The sequence below is a fragment of the Mastigoproctus giganteus genome, chromosome 2 (assembly GCF_048544385.1).
Source record: "Mastigoproctus giganteus isolate SK-2022 chromosome 2, ASM4854438v1, whole genome shotgun sequence".
Classification (NCBI taxonomy): Eukaryota; Metazoa; Arthropoda; class Arachnida; order Uropygi; family Thelyphonidae; genus Mastigoproctus; species Mastigoproctus giganteus.
This window is the reverse complement of record NC_143576.1, coordinates 216548563-216561956: the sequence shown is the minus strand read 5'-3', so window position 1 is coordinate 216561956 and position 13394 is coordinate 216548563. Positions and strand designations below refer to the sequence as shown.

Below are 13394 nucleotides of genomic sequence, written 5' to 3'. Positions count from 1 at the left end.
GAGAGCGAGAGAGAGAGAGAATGGACCCAGGGTCCATTCTCTCTCTCTCTCTCTCAGGGTAATGCAGAGTTTTTTTGTCTGCTACAGCATAAGCCTCAGGCTTCCTTGTACCATATGGCTAATAATAATAATAATAATAATAATAATAATAAATTAGTAAGCTTAAATTTATTTTGAATGAATGCATGTAAAGAAAGTGTCTTTCTTCACAATAATGATTACTGCCTGTCTTATTGAGCCTTTCATTGACCATATTAGGTCAACAACTTTCTTCTTCTAACCGACACACACTTCATACTAGAACATTATACTTCTAATACCTTTAGTGTTTGGAGCAGCAAAAAAAAAAAAAAAACCCCCACTAAACACTCTGGCCTAGATTATTTAATCTATTGTCTAGATCAGTGCCCCCTCCAAGTATGGTTTGTGGAATGGTTCCGGTCATGATTAATTTCCAATTCGGCGTGGCTGTTACCAGACTACAACAATTTATATTTCACAAAAGTACTGGTTTGTGATGGATTGGAAATAAAAGAAACTGGTCCTTCACCACAGATAGTTTGAGAAGCAATGGTCTAGATTATTTAACCTCACCATGTCTCCCAAAAATTAGATTCACTTGTTATTAATAAACAAAAAATAAAAATAAATAAAATAATAATAAATAAATAAAATAAAAAATAAGTCACAAAGTTAAATGAAGCATGACATTCTGCACCAAACTGCCAAATGGCATGATTCAGTGTAAAGTCGTATTACTATTTAGCTGCATTTTGTGGCTAATCATATGGGGAAAGATCTTTAATGCAATCATAATAACAATTAAGCCACTTAATTAAAATATTGTGCATTTTTAAATTTTATCAGCCACATATTTTTGTCAGTACAACCACAAACCAAACAAAACAGATCAACCATCCGTATTATACTGGTAAGCCATTCCCACCATCTCTTGGAATCAAATCACAGCACATAAAAAATAAATGCAGCCCATAAAAATCCATATATATAGGAGGAGGATTCCTCTGTTCTACTACACATAAATGGATACGTTTCTTTTGTCTTTACTTCACCCACCTGGTCCCTCACCTGAATGTGTTTCTAAATGAATATAGCTTTTTATACACATAATATACATGATACATATTATTTAAAATGATAAAAGCTGTTTGCCTGCCTGCTTTGACAAAGAAATATAGCAAGCCTGAATTTTTTTTCATGGAAGAGATGCTTACATTTTCCTACTATCACGGATTTTCAAACATTTTCACTGAGGAATAAATGACTTCAAATTATAAAAAATCTGGATTTTACACTGCAAAACTGGTTTCAGAACTGTTATAAATGTATAATGGAACTTGGTATGTAGCACAAAAGAAAGTTTTTCCTTTTTTCATTTTACAAAAATTACACTGAAATAATAAAATATCACACAAAATTTACAAAGCAAACAATTTATTACACAAATTCCTAGGACAGATCAGTATTACTGAGCTATATATAAAAAAAATAAAATGAATAATACGAAATTTTGAGATGTTGCTTGTACATGGCTTAGATCGATCTACAACCAAACCATGAATTCTTATTAAATGATGGATACACGTGTTCTGTATGCATACAGAAGAAAGTTTCAATAACCTTAACTTGTAGTACTTGTAAATACAGATATTAGCTAGAATAATAATGATGATAGTAGTAGTAATAATAATAATAATACTGTTTATTAGAATGCTGCAAACAAAACACATCTTGGTTACTGTTTTAATATGCATTTTCATTTCATATATAGCTGCAAAACCTTCACTATACAAAATCTTAAAGGAGTAGCGGAGAAGACATTTCCATCAGAATGGTGAATAAGAAATACAAAATTCTAACTTTACAAATTTTAAAGATATTTTAACAATTTTTAAACATCCTTTCTAGTACATACATATTGCAAAAAAATTTGCCGAAAATGAACATGTAGAAAATATAAAACAACCAAAAATCAAACCACTTGTACATTTTAGCACCAATTGTGTGGTTCACACAATGTCTATATTCTGCAATATACATATATTTTCAAAACTGTTGCTTGTAAAAAAAGCATTCACAGAACTGTACTCAGGATATACTTACAAACGTTCTATGAGTACAGCACACATCGTACATGTCCACACATTACATTCACCTAAACCATCAACACTACTGCAGCATACATTGCAAATATGAAATGCATAGACAAATCTGTATAGTTGATAATTTTTGAATACTGAAATAAAATTTAATACATTTGAATATATGGAATTTCTATTGCTTTTTCAGTGGAAGTTTCTTTACAAAGTTTCAATTTCATATATAAATACAAGAATGGAAATACTTTGTTTCCCTTATGCATTTTCTTATAAATTCGCTTTGTTATATATTGGTCTCAACATGATTTGTATTAATCTATTTACCAATCACTTGATATTATTAATCATTTCTCATTCTATTGCTGTTAGTGCTGCTTGGAATAACTTCATAAATCACTTCGAAATGCTAATGAGATAGTTTAAACATGAACTGCTCTCTGTATAACTGTTATAAAATAATACTCTTATACAGCACACTGAAAAGTTTTGTATGTCAAAATAGCATTAAGCTCCCAACAGCAAGCTATAACTAAAAGGCACAAAAGCAGAGATGGTGCATATGTATTATTTACTCAAATTATGATTTCCAACATAACTGCAAGAAGAATATGTGGGAGATGGCAATGGACTTGTTGAATGTGGAGAATAGCAAGCTGCAACATGTGGTCCATGTTGTTGGATTACAGAAAAGTTTGGATTACCTCTAAAGGAGTGCGATGGTCCCCATTCTGGATTATTATGTGACCCATCATAGTATGCATGAGACATTGGAGAAGTTGCATATAAAGGTGGCACTACAGGTCTGTATGAAGTACAAACTGCTAGTACTGAAGTAGCAGAAGTTATATGGCGACTAGGCATAGGAGAAGATGCTGGAGAAACTCCAGGAGACGGTGTTGCAACAGATGTATTACCATTTAGGCTACATGAAATATCAAGTAACCCTTGCATTTTTTTCTGTTTCATCTGATTTAGTGTCATTTTTTGTTCACTACCATTACCTGAACTGGGTGTGCCAGCACTGCTAATAGTTCCAGTCTTTCCTTTAGAACCAAGAGTCTGTACTAATCTAAGTAAATCATCTGTAAAAGTCCTATTTTTACTTTTTTGTATTTCTGGCTGCTGTAACACTGAACAGGAAGATGCGATTCCTTCTGAACTTGAACGACAAAGAGATTTCTTTGAAAGCTGAACACTGTTCCAATCAAAACTAGTTGTCTTTAACAAACCCGGAAGAGGTGCAGACAGTGGAGCCAGGTTTCCCCAATTCGAGCACTTTGAACGGTGATACGAACTATAATGTGGTACTGAACTACAGTTATTACAGTACTTGGTATCATATCCTGAAGACATTACATGGAGGACAGGACTAGAAACTGAATGTGATAAAGTAGGCATATCCTCAGGATGAAGATTTGTGTTGTAATAACCATTGCTATTGGTGGAAGAACTATTTTGGTTTGAACCCCAATGACCAGTGATGGAAGAGGAAGTATTATTACAATTACTTGAGATAAGCTTTGACTGTTTTTCTTTTCTAAATATTTCAAGTTCTTGCTTATGTCGTTTTTCCATTTCATCCCGTTCTTTTTGATGCCTATTAAAAAAAACAAAGGGATAAATTAAAAGTTGAAAGAAATAAAATTACATTTACATTAAAATAAATAATCATTAACCAAACAGACAAGTTAGTAGTGTAATTGCATCATATTAGTACGTAGTGAACTACTAAAGTAAGTGAAATGGCATCGGTTTTTATTATATCTCATATTGTGAAAACCTTCACAAGTTGCCCTGATATTGTACTACCTCAAATAAGCAACGCTTCACCAATGGAGAAGACTAGTGTTACTTATTCTCGGAGGATATCATCACCCAGACCGCACCATTTCAAGGCTTATTGGCCTCTCTTCAGTTGGGAGATAGGTACCCTGGTGTTGCAATAAGTGACAACCCAGATGATGTGCAATAGTATTGACTACGACAATTTTATGGGTTAAAGCCTCAAACTACAGATAGATTCGCTAAACAGACAAGTTAGTGCAATTCCATCACATTAGTATGTAGTGATTTACCAAAGTAGGTGAAATGGCATCATTTTTTTATATCTCATATTGTGAAAACCTTCATGAGTTGCCCTGATATTGTACCACCTTGAATAAGCAACGTTCCACCAATGGCCCATTCATAATAAAAACGATGCCATTTCACCTAATTTGGTAGTTCACTACATTCTAATATGATGCAATTGCACTAAATTATCCATTTAGTGAATATATCCATAGTTTGAGACTTTAGCCCAAAAAATTGTCTTTGTCTATACTATTGCACATCCTATGATATCTCTCATATTGTGGAATTATACTTCATAACTGAATTCACTTATTGCAACACCAGGGTAACTACCCACCCACGAAAGAGAGAGAGGTCAATAAGCAAACGGTACCATCTGGGTGGTGGTATCTGCCAAAGAATAAGTAACAGTCTTCTCCATTGGAGAAATGTTGATTATTCAAGGTAGTACAATATCAGGGCAACTCATTGTGAAGGTTTTCACAATATGAGATATAATAAAAACGATCCCATTTTGCCTACTTTGGTAGCTCACTAAGTACTAATATAATTATTTGCACTAACTTGTCTATTTAGTGAATATATCCATAGTTTGAGACTTTGTCCCAAAAAATTGTCATAATCATTAACATAACTGTTTTAACCGAAGAAAAGAATAGCCTTTCATTTGTTAAAAGATGTACAATAATCAGTAAAATAACAAATACGATGCCATATTTTTTTCTAATGAAAGAATATGACAATAAAAAAATTATGAACATTTTTTATTTTATATTTTTTATATAAACACTTTATGCCATTTGTTTATATAAATGGTTTCATTAAATAAATATGAAAAGTACAGATAACTAATAAAACCCAAATCTACTACTATCTCTCAGTTAAACAACTAAATTGTGGGGTGACATCTTTCGATATGAAATCCACTTACCATGCCAGAAAAGGAATATTATCACATTTTAGGGATAGTGGGTGGGTGGACAGGTAATACATTGCTCGGCAAAATTGTTGTTCTTGTTTGGTTTTTAGGAGCATTAGCAACTAAGGCCATATTGCTCCAGGATATGCGGTGGTCATTCCTTAACCTTTCCGCATCCTCCGTATTTGGTGGTGACGGGCTCGAACCCCAGTCTAATCAAGAAGCGTGTGCTCGCATTGCTGCTCCTTCCCACCTGGCTATGGAGGCGCCCTCAGCAAAATTAACAGAACACGTAGAAAATGTGGTGTAACTCGTGCAGTTTGCAATGGAACAGGACAAAATTTTGTACGGTGATGTACTATAGAATTAAGAAGAAATGAGGAGACAGCAAGAAACTTTGGACAGGTATAAGGGACATTTGTAGGGGTTGTATACGAATTGTCAAAAAGGTCACATTACAGAATTTTTTTTTAATAAAAACTCCGAACATGAGAGGTATTAGAACCTACAGTACTTAGTATCATGCATGGGTTGAAGGTTGAGAAGTTGAAAGAACATATTTGTTGACATTAGACTTGAACTTCTGTAGATTGTAATTTTCAGAAACTACATATAAAAGAAGGCTGTTCCAGAGAACGTAAGTTGAATGAATAAAGGAGGAAGAAGAAAAGTTGATTCTGTGAGTTTGAAGTTGGACAGTAAAAGCATGTTGACTGGTTGCAAGGAAGCAATATTTGTAACAACAGAGATCAGAAGCCAGGGTAATCCCCAATAGAAATATATGACCTTGCCTAGAAATCAGAGTGTCATCGAAGATAAGAATCCTTTTTGCGATATATGAGTTTTAGAAGGATTGAAATCAACTCAGTTATCCTTGTAACACTGGAGAAATACCTGGAGATCAGCATTTAAGGAATTGGTAGTAGATATTGCAGATGAAGCTGTTTGTACAGGACAAGGTTTCTCAAACTGGAAGGTGGAATGCAATGTGCTATCATCAGCAAAACTATAGGATTTCCTGTCAATAGAAGAATGTCATTAATATACAAGAGGAAAAGAGTGGGAGAAAGAGCTGAACCTTGGGAAACACCAGCATTAGTGGAGACGTTAGGGAGCCAGCCATCACCTGCAGTGAGCGGTTAGACAGAACACATCATCATCAGCCATTTTCAATCCACTGCAGGAAGAAGGCTTCTCTCTCTCTCTCTCTCTCTTTTTTTTGTTAGTTGTTGGCACATTAGCTTCGGTGGCCATAATGCACCTCCAAAAAATTTTTGCATTTCACTCTGCTCCCAGCCCGAGGCAGGATTTGAACCCACGACCTTTGGGTTGCCAGGCAGGCACTTTACCTACCTGGCTAGCCAGGTCGGCTTAAATACCTCTCCAGCAACTTTCCAGTTCTTTCAGTTTTGTGCAATGGCCATCCATCTACTACCCACAAACTCATGAATTTCATCTATCCATCTCCGCCATTATCTTCGAGGTTTTCTTCTAGCTCCTCTTGGGTACAATTCTGTTATTTTCTTAGTCCATCTATCATCATGTCTTCGAGTTATGTGTCCTACACACCATTTTAGTTCTTTAGTTTTGATAACAATGTCCTTTACTTGAGTTTGCTGTCTAATCCATGGGTTTTAACAGTCTGATTCCCAATATAATTCATTCCATTCTTCGTAGTTCTCAGCTTCTGTTCCATTCTTTTGGTGAGTGCCCAAGTTTCACTTCTATAAGTCATGGTGGGAGTATACATTGGTTCACTATTTTACGTTTCAGACAAACTAGGATATTCCTCCTCAGTATGTGACTATATTTCCTGAATGCTATCCATCCAAAATTTATTCTTCTCTTGACTTCCAGCCATTTATCATTATTACAGCTAATAACTTGTCCCAGATAAGTATCTGACTCCACCTTTTCAATTACTGCTCCTTCAATCATTATGTCCCTTTCTGTGGCATACTTGTTCATCATTACTTTTGTTTTAGCCATATTCATCTTTAGTCCAAAATCCTTACTAATTGTGCATAACTAAGATTTTCCTCTAATTCTTTGGGATCGTGGCTTATGACCACAATGTCATCTGCATGTAAATGGTTTAGGTACTCTCCATTCACATTGACTCCTTTCTACGACCAGTCTAATCTTCTGAAAGCTTCCTCAAGGGCAGCAGTAAACAACTTCAGAGATATTGTCTCCTTGTCAAACTCCTTTCTCAATTTTAAATTTGCTACTGTCTTTGTCTAGTCTAATAAAGGAGGTAGCGTTCTCATATATTTTCTTCAAAATCATAATATATGGGGTATCTATGTCTTGTCTTTCCAGTGCCCGAAACACTGCCTTATGCTGTATGGAGTCAAATGCCTTTTCATAATCCACAAATGCCAGGAATAATGGTGTTTTATATTCACTTGCTTTCTCCATTAGCTGTGATATTACGTGAAGGTGATCCATAGTTGAGAATCCTGTCCTAAAGCCAGCTTGCTCTTTCAGTTGATTCTCATCATGTATTCTTTCTAATCTGTTAGTAATGACCCTTGTGAACAACTTGTAAATGTGGGATAACAAGCTAATTGGTCTATAATTTCCAATTTCTGATTTATCTCCTTTCTTATGCAGCAAAACTATGATTGCATTATTCCACTGCTTAGGCGTCACACCTTTTCTGATGCACTTTGTGAAGAGCCTTGCCAGTTTCTCTGTTATGTCTCTTCCTCCCAATTTTAACAACTCTACAGTAACTTCATCTTCCCCCGGGACTTTCTGATTATTCATTTTCTTCAATGCATGTTCTACCTTATATCAGGAAGAAAATCAGGTATGTCGTATGTGTTGCTAACTTGCAATCCATCTTCCCCACTGCTGGCATCATTCCCTCGCTCCTTCTATAATTCTCTATAGTAGTCTTCTGCTATTTGAATTATGCCTTCTCTGCTATTTATAAGTACACCATTGCTATTCTTCATTCTCAGTATCATTTGCCTTTCTGTATTACTGCTCATGGCTGCTAATTTAAGTCCTTTGTTTTCCCTTAATGCTTGTTCTACTTTTCTTGTGTTAAATCTTATGTCGGACGCCTCCGTAGCCGGGTGGGAAGGAGCAGCAGTGCATAGCACACGCTTCTTGATTAGACCGGGGTTCGAGCCCATCACTACCAAATACGGAGGATGCAGAAAGGTCAGGGAATGACCACTACATATTCCCGGAGCAATATGGCCTTAGTTGCTAATGCTCCTAAAAACCAAATAACCAACCTTCTTATGTCCTCTCTGAGTCTCTTTCTAATGGCTTTGCATAACTCAGTATACTCAATTTTCTCCTTGTCAGTGTTTACCTTGCTCTTCGTTTGTCACCTTCGGTTCATCATAACAAGTGTTTCTTGACTAATTTTTCTTCTTTGGATTTCTTTTTCCCTATAGGTTTCTTGGGCTTTATCACTTTCAGAAAGTTGTAATATTCCTTGTCGAATATTACAACTTTAAGGGGATAGGTTTCATTAAATTTTTTGACTCTTTTATTTTGAAATTACCTTCTCATTTTTTGTCTTGTTTTTCATTATTCTAGTCTGTAATAACCTCTCTCTTTTGACTTGACAAAAGACTTCCAGAATTTAGAAATTTTACCCCATGATTTCGTTTCTTTAGTTGATTTTGTTGTTGTTGTTATGGAGGTTTAATGGCACATAAGCTGCTATGGCTATAATGTGCCTATTATTTAGTTGAGGAATAGTACTTAGGCTACGATTTCACACAGGTGCACTGATGTACCTGTACCTCTGCTTACATATTTGTTGTCAATAAACTTAATACTAATATATAAAAACAAATGAAACAAGCTTAAAGTGTTTTTTCAGTTCTACAGATTACAATATTTCATCATGAACTTGGTCCGGCTTAGGTCTTTTAAGACCTGTTTCGTTGTAGCTCTTGGAAGTGGTCTTGATCTCGCCATCGTTGTCTTGGTCGACCCACATCTCTCTTGCCTATAAGATGAGGGGAAACCCCGATGCCATCAGACAACTAACACACTTGCCTGTAAGTTTGTAGTTAAAGGCTAATTTTGGGATCCAGTCTGGGTTCATTCTTTCTGTGTGGCTGATCCATTTTTTCAGATATCGTTCTATGTCATTTACTATGTTATCTACTTTTAATTTCACATGAATATCTAAATTTCTTTGGTGGTCTAGTCTTGTAAAGCCTAATAATGGTCTTGTGCTGCTTCTAGTTTTTGTGCATTTTTCTTATTTATGACCCAAGTCTCACAGCTGTAGAAGAAGGCTGATTTTGAAGTGATGCTGTGCAGTCATAATTTTGTTTCAGTTGTCATTTGTTTTCCGAAGTAGTGTTTAATCGTTCCGTTCATTTTATTATATTTTTGTAGTTTAGTGTGAATGTCATTTGATATTAAATTTTCCAAATAGGTGAAATCAGATATTTGTTCTATTATTTTGTCATCATTAACAATTTTCACTCTTCGCATGTTTTTTCCACATAATCCCATTGATTTTGTTTTTGAGGTGGAGATTTTCATCTAGTACTTTTTGCCTATTTTATTCAGTTCATTAGCTATCTGTAGTTCATCTTCCGATTTTGCAATTATAACTTGATCATCAGCATATAATATAGTTTAGATTTTATTCCTGTTGTTCAACTGTATTCCATTGTTAACTGTTTGTTTCCATTTTTTAATAATTTTATTGATGTAGATATTGAATAAATTTGGTGATAGTCCACATCCTTGTTTGACTGCTTTACTAGTGTTCATTGGGTCTCATAGTTGGCCATTAGAATATTTTATGCAGACTTTTGAGTTTTTATATAGGCTTTGTATCGCTTTCTGGAGTTGGTTGGGATATTTTCTTCATGTAGAATCTGCCAAAGTTTTTCCCGGTTTACACTGTCATATGCTTTTTCATAATCAATAAACAGCAGAAATGGTGGTAGGTCTAATTCTCTTCTTTTCTCCTTTTCCTGAACCCACATTGTTCTTCTTCTAAAAATTGTTCACTGTATTTATTAAGTTTATTCTTTAGTATATTAGAGTATAGCTTTGAAGCAGTTGATAGCAGGTTATCCCTCTGTATTTGTTAAGTGTTATTTCTGGAGCCTTTTCTGTGTAAATTGATTACTATTCCTGTTTCCCAATCTTTGGGTATCTGTTGTTTATGCTACATGATGTTAAATAATTTTAGTAGTGTGTTTTTTGATTTTTGTAATACAGTCCATTCCGGTTATTTTGGACACATCGGGACTAGTGCATTTTGGCCCGATTAAGCAGCTGCCCTAATTATCCGAAGTTTCACGTAAATAGTTAAAAATACAATGTACCCCCCCCACCACTCGACATAGTAAAGTGCCGTTCACTATACGATGTGCAGTAAGCGCCAGTCATTGTGATCACATTTGTGAATTGAATTTTAATTCTATTAAACAGCGATTCTAATTAGCGAAAATAGGAGGAATATTATCCACAGGCTATAAAAGCAAAGATATATTAAGCACAAATTTACCATTTATTACCTTACCAATTAAAAAATACGTGAAAATCAGAAGAATATACGTGATAATCGCAACAATTAATACGTACTGTAATATGTACATACAAACTAGTTGAAATTTCTGTTCACTACCATTTGTGGGTGGGGGTTAAAATTTAAAACAGTAAAAAGATAAGCAATCAATAACAAAGAACACGGCACACACAAATTGCAAGTAACACGATACGCGCAAGTGAGAACCGAGTAACGAGTTACAAAGCTTTAAAAATACGAATGAAGAGAAGATCTGAAAATTTATTTTTTTATATGATTGAAGATTTCATGGAAGTGTAAACACATTTCACCATAATAACCCACAGAATTCCAGCTGTCGATATTATCACAAATTCAGTAAGATCGAGTTTACTGTCCGTTTATGATAGATTTCACTAAGAGAAAAGCCCAATAAACAGGTGACTGTTAATTGTTTTTATTGTTTTATGGTGGTGACCTCCAGAATTTAGACCAAACCACGTGGTACCGTCGGAGACAATTGTAGGGTAATCTCCAGTGCTGCGGTCTCCTGCCCCGATTAAATGGCATGCTGTCCCAATTCAGAAAAGTAAGCCCTGGCTCTTTTCCCCATTGGTTTCTGTTTTTTAAGATTTGCCCCGATTAACCGGTGGTCCAAATAACCGGAATCCATTGTTATGTTTTCTTCATCTTTGGTTACCACAGATTCATCTTCCCATTCTGCTTGAAAGATGGAGTTGGTTTTTATTTGATCATTTGTGTCTAGTTATAATTTCTTAAAAATTTTAAAACCTCTTCTCTGTGGGCCAGTGATTCACATTCTAAGAATTTAACAAATTTATCCCAGTCATCTCGTCAGATTCTTCTGGTTAGTTTTCTGACTTCTGCTCTAAGCTTTTTATATTTTGTGTGTAGATGTAGGTCTTTAGTTTGTAGGGACAGTTTATAGGTCTTTTTTTTTTCTCATCAATTGTTTGTTTCAATTCTTAAGTTGTTAGCCAGTTTTTATTTTTTATAGGTTTATATCCAAGACTTTCTTCAGAAGCTCGCAGAATTTATTTTTTCATGTTTGACCAGATTCCCTCAACATTATCACTTTCATCTGATTTGAGTTTACCTTACAACTGACTTTCATACAGGAATTTGGTGCTTTCATCTTCCAACAAATGTATTTTTAATTTATTAGTAGTTTTTGTTGGTATTTTCTTTTTATTTTGAAATTGAGATTTTTATAATACAAATTAAAAGCTACTAAAATTCATAATATCCTGCACAACTTTGTGTGAAAATGAATAAAAGTGATATAACTATACTCTGACCATCATAACAAAAGTTTAAATTGTGATGATTTTACAACAGTTGCTTAACCCAGCGGTGGCAGAACCCACAATTGCAGTAAACACAGTAAATGGCCATCTGACAGGTGACTAACCGACTTCCTGTTAAATTTCTGGAAAAAAGTTATCAGTTTTTTTGAATTGTTCTTCAGCAATACCATTTCTTTCATCCTTCTTAACTTATTGCAATACTTACTGTAAATATAACCTTTTATTTTTAATAAAAAATTGAATATTTTAAAAAATGCTGTGTTCATTGCACCTTTTATTTTCAGAAAAAAAGAAAAATAAATAAAGCTTTGAACATAAAATATAAACGTGAATCTATTACTCTATCATATTTTTAAATTTAAAAGACTGCTAGACTCTTAAAATTGTGCACGTACGTATATTTCTGTTTTTTTTTTTTTTTTTTATGTGAACCCCAAACACGAGAGGTATTAGAACCTATAGTACTTAGTACCGTGCTTGGGTTGGAGGTTGAGAAGACGAAAGAAGATATTTGTTGACATTGGACTTGAACTTCTGTAAATTGTAATTTTCAGGAAATACGTATGAAGGAAGGTTGTTCCAGAAAACGGCAGTTGAATGAATAAATGAGGAAGATGAAAAGTTGGTTCTCTGGGTTTGAAGTTGGACAGTAAATGGATGTTGGCTGGTGGCGGCACGTGTTCAGACTGTTTTGAAAGAGAGAGCGGGAATTATAGAAGCCAATTCAGAAGAACAGTGCCCATGGAAGTATCTGTAGAAAGAGCATGCAGCAGAAACAGTGTGTCTATGAGAAAGCGAGTGGAGAGACTCTGTTAGAGATGAATCATCAATTAACCTAACTGCCCTCTTCTGAATGGAATCAAGAAGCCTGAGAGAGGTTTTGGGGGCACCACCCCAGATGTGGGAACAATATTCCATGGCAGGGCGGATTTGCGATTTATACAGAGTGAGCAGCTGTTAGTACTAGTAGTAGTACTACTTTTCTAGTAGTACTACTACTAGTACTACTAGAAAAGTAACACCGAGAGTGAAAGAGAAACCAAGTTTTTTAGATGCAGAGGAAGCAATATTTGTAATGTGCTTGTGCCAAGAGAGATTAAAAGTCAGGGTAATCCCCAAGAGATATATCATTTTGCCTAGAAATCGGAGTGTCACTAAAGATAAGCATAGGAGCAGAAGAATCCTTTTTGCGAGATATAAGACAAGACTGAGTTTTAGAAGGGTTCAAATCAACTAAGTTGTCTTTGCCCCACTGGAGAATAACCTGAGGATCGGCATTTAAGGAATTTGTAGCAGATTTTCGAGAAGTTGAAGCTGATTGAGCAGGACAAGATTTCTCAAAATGGAAAGTTGAATGCAATGTGCTATCATCGGCAAAACTATGGATAGGACTTCCAGTCAATGGAAGAAGGTCATTGATATACAAGAGGAAAAGAGTGGGGGAAAGA

At 35.0% G+C, this 13394-nt stretch overlaps 1 protein-coding gene across 1 annotated transcript in view; it reads right to left on the bottom strand.

The window, feature by feature from the left end:
- Positions 1 to 2318: 2318 nt before the first annotated feature.
- Positions 2319 to 13394, bottom strand: part of LOC150090085 (uncharacterized) — a 460543-nt gene continuing 449467 nt past the window's right edge. Inside the window, exon 21 of the mRNA XM_090389755.1 lies at positions 2319 to 3717. Within this exon, the coding sequence (XP_090245881.1) occupies positions 2685 to 3717 (1033 nt within the window). The 3' untranslated portion in view covers positions 2319 to 2684. The remainder of the gene's footprint in view (positions 3718 to 13394) is intronic.